Raw genomic sequence first — 7,545 nt, forward strand, 5'->3', positions numbered from 1 at the left:
GCAGCCCTAGGGATGTTCTCCTTCTGGAACTCCCCAGGCATCTGGAAGCTTTCACACACAAGTGCAGCCATAAATCCCTGAAAAACGTGTGTAGGAAGAAACATCTTATTTGGTGGCAAAAGCCGTTTCCTCTGGCTTAGAAGCGTTTTTCTTTTCCTTCAGAGCTCGTCCCCATGCTTACCAGTAGTTCTAATTGTGTCTCAACTCACATAGAATTTTCCTGTTTTTTTTCTCAAGGGTGTTACATATTTTAGAAGAGCCTAGTCCTCCTCAGGACAACCTCGGGGAAAAATTCCGCAAGGAACGTGAGAATGGTTACCCAGACTGACGTCTGTCAAGCTCCCTGCCCTGGAGCGGCATCAGCCAGGGGTCGCAGGGCCGCGGGCGAAGAGCGGCCCTTAGGTCTGGAGGCCCCGCTCGCCCGGGAGGGGCTGCGCGCTGGGCTCCGAAGGGTCCCGGGCAGCAGTTTCTGTTTGCCCCTCCCGGCGGGGGAGCCCTCTGCCCAGGGCGGGCCCGCATCCCGAGCCGCCGCCCCGGGGCGATTCCTGGTGGCCTCCTCGTAGGAGGGGGGCAGGCCCGCGGAGGGGAGGGCCGTGTCCCGGGGCAGCGGGGCGTAGGGGAGGGCCTGCTGGCCGCTCCAGGGGAAGCCTGGCAGGGCGTCCGTGGCCTCCCCTGCGGCGGGGCGCTCCGGGGCGTCGGGGCCGAAAACCTGCCCCGGGGCCCGGGCGGCCTTGCAGCGGCGGTACAGGAAAAGCAGCAGAAAGGCCAGGAAGAGCAGGAGGGTCGCTGGAAGCAGGATGCACAGGAAGGGCTCCACGTCGTCTCTGGTGGAACTTGTCTTCTGGGCGCCCTGGAATTCGGGGATGAAGCTGGGTTAGGAGAGGGCAAAGAAGACTCTGCGTCCCTAAAGCGCCTCTCTTTCTTCATCTTTTATTCTTATCCTCATTACCCACGCTCAAAATCACTGTAGTCCTTTCTTTAGGCCAATGGCTTGGGCCCACGTGAAAGGAAGTAACTGGATATGATCAAGTATCAATTCAGATGTCAAAAATACGCACTGGCGACCGCCTGCGGTATTTCCCTGAAGGAAAGCTAGGAGAGCGGGTTTTAGTTGGTAGGCCCAGCACTCATTCCTTGAACCGGAGCTCTTACCCTTCATGCACTTACTGTAGTTAGAATTAGACCAATAATGTATTTCCACAAACAGGATCCTATGGAACTTCAATTATGTAATTCTGGAATGAATTCTGACATAGTTATGTGTTCATGTCACATATAAATAATATTTGAAATCTGAGTTGATCGCTGGCATTTATGATGAGATTTTAAAATTCCTTCCATTTGTCTTTGCAATATTTGTAGAATCCTCCCCCCCAAGAAAAAAAAACCTATGCAGTCTAGGATATTGTTAAACTAGATATGAGACGATTTCTGCAGTATCTGTGCTTTGAGAGTGTAAGTTCTTTGTGGACTCTATCTGGTGTAAACACTATTTTTTTGGTTGTTTTCTCAGAGTACAATCTTGAAAGTGTAAAGTCTGGTGCTTTGTTACAATATTCATCATCCTCAAGGCTTCCCATCTCAGTCAGACTTCAGTGTAAACCTGAAATTAAATATTCTTGAAAGTTCAGTAGTTAAAAAAAATTTGCAGATAAATTATTAAGCAACCTGGGAGGTATTGACTTTACAATATTAGCTCAGAAGGTGATGATGGTTCTTGATGGAATAAAGAATATAATAGCCATGAAACGATGCTTCACCAGCAAAGTACAGAAGCAGTAAAAAAAAAAAAAAACAAAAAAACAAAATACTGTTCCAAATTGCAGAGACATTGCTTTAAAGCTGCTAAGAAGTAGTGAGGTATTAAGAAGTTTCTCTGCTATATAAAGCATATAGCAACAAATGTGTTTGTATCCACTACTACAAAAGAAAAAAATTAAAGCCTTATATTGTGTTTCAAACAAACAAGCAAAATACTAAGCTCTTTATCTAATTATTTAAAATAAACTCTGTGAGCTAGGGATCTCTCCTTGATTTTGGGGGTAAGGACACTGTTTTACTGGCTGTGACCTCTTAAGAGACTGCATATCTAGGGTTGTTTGTATCCTCTTTTTTACTTCCTAAAGAATTTACAATTGTGTGTGTTGTTTTGGTACAAAATTAGCTTATTTAATATTTATATTGCCAGATATTTTGTGCTTAGTAAGATATGAGTTCAGATATTTTTAGCTTAAAGTGCATAAAATTAAAAGTGGTTTTTGTTTTTGAAAACAGAACGTAGTGTTTGGGGTTTGACAGCTCTGGCTTTGAATTCTAGTAGAATTTTCTAATACTTGCATGATCGTGGACCCTTTATTGATCCCCTATGCACCTGGATTTCCTCCTCTATGAAATGGAAATAATATCTTTTTTGGAGGGTTGGCAGGATGATTTAATGAATTAATGTGTGTAAAGGACTTGGTGAAAAAAATATATATATATATATTTCTACCTCAGGTAGAAATGGTCACATTTACTAGAAAATAAAATACTAAAGATAACCAGAAGAAGTCTAGAAATTTATTGCTAAGGCTAGAAAATGCAGTGAACATTAAAAAAAAACCAAAAACTAGCATTACTATGTTTATGTTTTAATGTATTTTTCAGAAAAATTTTAACATTAATATATTTTACATGTGTGATTGTCGTATTTGTAAGTTATGGGTTCTTTCTGTTACACATAATCAAAAACTATTAACTTAAAAATCTGCTGTGATATAATAAGACTTTGATTACAAAAGCTGTAAGAATAGATGAACTCGGAAATAAATTTACTACCGTAGTAAAAAATCAAGTTGAAGTCCAGAGCAATTTAACTATGTCTAGGCTTTTCTCTAGATGAATTGTTAAAAATATTGAAGCTATTAAAACACTCTTTAACCTTGATAAACACGGACCAATTATGCATGACTTAGTTTTCTTCGTTCTCCATCAATTATATGGATGATAATAGTTTCTAAATAGTTGTGGGCATCAAATTTTAAATACTCTGTAAGTTTAATATGCACAGAATATAAATATACTTAATGTTCTATTTAAAAGATTTTGTGTAATAGACCCTGTTGTTTATGGCTATGCCACTTACGGTATTGTCAGTATTAGTTGCATTTTTTTTTCAATTAGTTGCAAAATTTTGGACAGTGAAAAGTCACAGTCCCCTCCTGTAATTAGAACTTCCGTTGGTTGAGGCAAATGTATCCAAATATCCATTGGCACTAAAAGACTTATCTAAGATGGCAAATTAGGACACTTTCTTGAGGTAACTCTTCTTGGGTTCTAGTTAAGAGAAGCACAGAGTGACAGGACAAATTTATGATGTCTCCTTAATTTTCTCTTTTACTGATTCTTGGTATATTGGTTCAAGTTATTTTGGATTTTTTTTTTTAATGCAGAAAGGATGTCTACTTTTCTAGTCAAATGTTCTTATTTGTTCACTTCCCTCAAAGTTTCTTTAAAATTTTCTGATACATATATTGACACAAGGACTTTCTTGTTCGGGGAATATTTAAAAAAAAAATATTCAGTTAAAAGTGTGACTGTTGAAGGATATACGATCCTAATTCTATATATGCAATTATAAATGTTAAATATAAATCATATATAAATATATAAACAATATCTTTCTGTAAAAGGTAGTTTGGGAGAGCTTAAATCCCAGCCTCGTCAGACGATTTTGCAGACAACAGGAAAATAGGTTGGTTTGCCTCTTGTTGTGGGACAGGAGGATTCTTCATTTTCCTCCTGATCATAAAATTAGTTGAGTTCTTAGGTTTCTGCAAATATTTTTCCTTTCTGCCGCCTCAGATTGAGGCTTCTTTGGTGATTTTCCAGACAAAGCAAAGCAGCTGCTGTGTTTCTTAGAGACAAAAACCTCCTTAACCCTCTGCTACCCTGCCCGAGGTGAGCTCCCTGGCTTCTCCTAACTCCTAGAAACACTGTCATTCTACAGCCAAAGGGAGCCTCTCATTTTTTGCGTACGTAGACATTGCTTTACTGTGCAAAGAACAAAGTCACAAAACTAAGGCATCAAGATTTGTTGACTCCTCCTTTCAGGTGTTCTTTGATAAATTTGATCTATCAGGTGTTCTTGGAATATATTTCTGGCAAGTTTTACTTGCATCTCTCCATGTCAAAAGAATACAACTTTCCAGTTACTTCCTTAGACCACGCCAGTCAGGGAATGAGTATTTCTGTCCTACCCATAAAGTAAAATGTTGCCACTAAGTTTTAAGACCCTAAAAATATAGGCATTCTTGGTTTTTAAACCTGACAAAAGACACTTTGGGGAAGAAAAGGCTGAAGTCATAGATACAGACCTGCGGCTGGGTTTCCAGAAGAGGTAGGCTGGGTTCGCTCGTTAACCACTCATATGTCCCCCTGCCAGCGTGGCCAAACTTCCTCCAGCTGCTGGCCATCAGGTCCCGCATGTTTCCATCCGCCTGACGCACTGACCACCCTTCCACCTCGCTGCCCAGATTTCAACAACCCTGCTTGCTCTTGGCCTGGATCCAGCTTGGATGTGCTCGGCTGATGGCTGTTGGTAAACTCGTTCTCTGATGAGTGGCAGCTGGGAAAAGAAGCCAACCAGAGAGACCTCTCGGGGCTGACTATATTTAAATCCAGTGCCTCTGCATTTGTTTCTGTGGCCTTTATCACTGTAAGGATTGGCATCAGATATCAGACACGGAACAGACTGCAGACAGCCGAGCTCTCTGCCTTAGCGTTATTACAGTGCAGCGCGTGGTCTCCGTGAGTCAAAGCTGCGTGTAGTGATGTGGAAGACCCTCTCCCTTCCCTTGCCACACCCCTCTCCAGAGCTAGCAGCTTAGCAAGAACTACCCGAGCTGAACTTCCTTTAATTATTTCTGGGTTCTATGATACAGAGAGAAGGGATATTTGGTAGAGAAACAAGACTCCTTCATAACATTTTAGTGAATTATTTAGATGAAAGATGCTAATGATAAAGTTGTCCAGAAGCCAGACAGACAAGAGCTCAGATTGTTTGGAAGAAATATTTGCTGGTTTAAAAAAAAAAAAATCAAATTGCTAATACTTAAATAGTCTGCCTTTTGATTATCTTGGGAACTTTATACGATTATTTATACCAAGCTTAATAATAAGCAACTTTCAATGTGAATATTCACTGAGGTAACTTTGGGTTGTTTAGTTCTACATATTTATGGAGACTTGAACATTTAAGACATGATGGCTGGATCCTCTTTCCGTGGGGTAAACTTCTGTTTCAAATATTTATTCAACGTATTACAATTCAGTATCGCAACTACCCACATCCCGATCTAAGCATAATTCCCATCCAAGCGGCTGTCATGATGCTGAGAGAGTATTTAACTAGGATTTTTTTTTCTTAATTAGGGTTCTCCACCACTGGCCCAAGTGGCCCATGGATAGGTTTTGGGGAAGGGGTGAACTCCCTACACGTTAAGATAGATCCAGTTTCTGAGGAGAAGCCATCGGTTTCATCACCCTTTCAAAGACAGCAGCCCTCCTTGGTACAGTTTGGCTCTTCTCCAAACTCCTCACTTGTGGTCAAAGTTTTCACGAAGTTTCCCAGTGCCTGGATCGGTATCCTGGTGCAGAACTGCTTTATCACTTCGTTTTAGTTCTTGCCGTGGAGTGAGTTGATTTTTTGCTCTCAGTTAAAATACTGCCTTGTCCCACTGAAGTATTCCTATTTTAAGTCAGTCCTGTATCCTCACACTGGTATATCCAAAGCACCTGGCCATCAGGGCCCTTGTTTTGTGGTTTGTTTTTTGTTTTTGTTTTGTTTTGCATGTTGTAGCTTTGGCAATACTGTGTCCTCAACTCCTCCTCCACTCTGTCGACTTCAAAACCGTTACTTCTTAAGCAAGTTGGAAATCGCGATCAAAAGCATTAAATATGCACCTGTAATGTTGGACCCTCCTCCAGCATTGAATGGATCAGATGCAAATTCCTGCTCTTATGGATATATTTTTGGGGATCAAGAGAAATCACACAAAATATTTATCAGGAGATGATACATGCTATGGAAAAAAAGAAGGAGCAGAGTGAATGCTGAAGGGGGGGGCATTTTAAAGGGGGAAGTCAACTAGGACCTCAGGGAAAGTAATATTTGCACAAAAGGCTGAAGGATGTAAGGGATCCAGCCATGAAGTTATCAGATGGAAAAGTACTGCAGACCAAGAGAATAGCCAGTACAAAGGCCCTGAGGCAGTCACATGCCTGGTAAGTTCTCAGAATGGCTAAAAGTCAGGGTGGCTGGAGCAGTAAGCCAGGAAAAAAGTAGGATATAAAGAGACAGAGGATATGTGGGAGGTGGTGGGCAGCACGGAGTAGAGGGTTTGTAGAGCATTGTAACAATTGCAGCTTTTACTCTAAAATGTAGGAGCCATGCAGAGTTTTGAGCAGAGGAGGGATAAGATCTAACTTGCATTTTAAAAGGATCACTCAGGCTCATCTGTGTCTGAAATAGGTATAGGGATTAGAGCAAGAGCAGGGAGACCAGCTAAGGTTCTTTTAATAATTCAGGGAAGAAATAATGGACCAGAATAGTAGCTGTGGAAGTGGTGAAATTCTAGATACATTTTAGGAATAGAGCCAACAAGATTTCTGGAAGAACCGAAAGTGGTACAAAATGGGGAGAAAAAAATCAAGGAGGATTCTGTGTTAGGCTTGAGCAACAGGAAGGATGACATTCTCTTTTACAGAGAGGGAGAAAGACCGGATGGGGCAGGTTGTGTTGTGTTGTGTTGTGTTGTTTTCACACAGGAGGAATAAAGAGTCACAGTTGAGTTTGGACATGGTAAGTTTGCAATGTGTGTGAGTTTGGATATTAGAATTTGGAGTTCAGGAGTAAGGACTAGGCTACAGTCAATAGTTGGACCTCATTGGCAAGGAGATGGTATTGAAAACTTCAAGACTTAATGAGATCACCAAGAGAATAAGAGTCAATAGAATGGGGAGACGGGAGTGGTCAGTGAGATGGAAGAGAATCCAAGAATGTGTGGTGTCCTAGAATCCAAGGGAAGAAATATTTCTAGAAGGAGGGAATGATCTCAAAAGGTAGGTACTGTGAAATCAAGTAAGATGATGGATGAGATTTACTATTAGATATAACAATGGGTTTGGGGAAGGAGTGTCATTGGTTATTTGGACAAAAGTAGTTTTGGTGGAATGGTTGGGGCAAAGCTTGATTGGGAAAGTTAAAAGGGGGGGGAGCAGAATTGGAGATAGTGAATATCAACGATGTTGAATTATTTTTGCTTGAAAGGGGAGCAAAGGAATGATGTAGCTGGATAGAACAGAGTTAAGAGTTCTATACTCAAATAGCACAATTTAATAGATTATAGAGAAAAGAAATCATCAATATGTCAACCCTCAACAGTTCTACTTCTAGGAATTCATCCCTGAAGGAATGATCTGATGAATACTCAGATGTTCCGTAGCTGAAAGATGTTTTAGATGTTTAGGCCTCGAATGTCTATAATAACAAACAACAGGAGATTT

General features: G+C 40.9%; 1 protein-coding gene across 1 annotated transcript; it reads right to left on the reverse strand.

Annotated features, from left to right (window-relative positions):
• Positions 1-334: 334 nt before the first annotated feature.
• SMIM28 (small integral membrane protein 28) lies at positions 335-4,466 on the reverse strand. The gene is made up of 2 exons (XM_026505227.2): positions 4,356-4,466; positions 335-850 (listed from the first exon to the last, which is right to left on the reverse strand). Exons 1-2 carry the CDS (start codon positions 4,464-4,466, stop codon positions 335-337), a joined length of 627 nt encoding a protein of 208 aa, XP_026361012.2.
• Between the last annotated feature and the right edge of the window lie 3,079 nt (positions 4,467-7,545).

This window comes from Ursus arctos, unplaced genomic scaffold (assembly GCF_023065955.2).
Source record: "Ursus arctos isolate Adak ecotype North America unplaced genomic scaffold, UrsArc2.0 scaffold_13, whole genome shotgun sequence".
In the NCBI taxonomy this organism is placed as follows: Eukaryota; Metazoa; Chordata; class Mammalia; order Carnivora; family Ursidae; genus Ursus; species Ursus arctos.

Excerpts from the sequence above, each read along its gene's own strand:
- SMIM28 (XM_026505227.2), bottom strand. The coding sequence starts at position 4,466 with ATGCGGGACCTGATGGCCAGCAGCTGGAGGAAGTTTGGCCACGCTGGC. Across the intron at positions 851-4,355 it reads TTCTGGAAACCCAGCCGCAG|GGCGCCCAGAAGACAAGTTC; the intron begins GTCTGTATCTAT and ends CCCGAATTCCAG.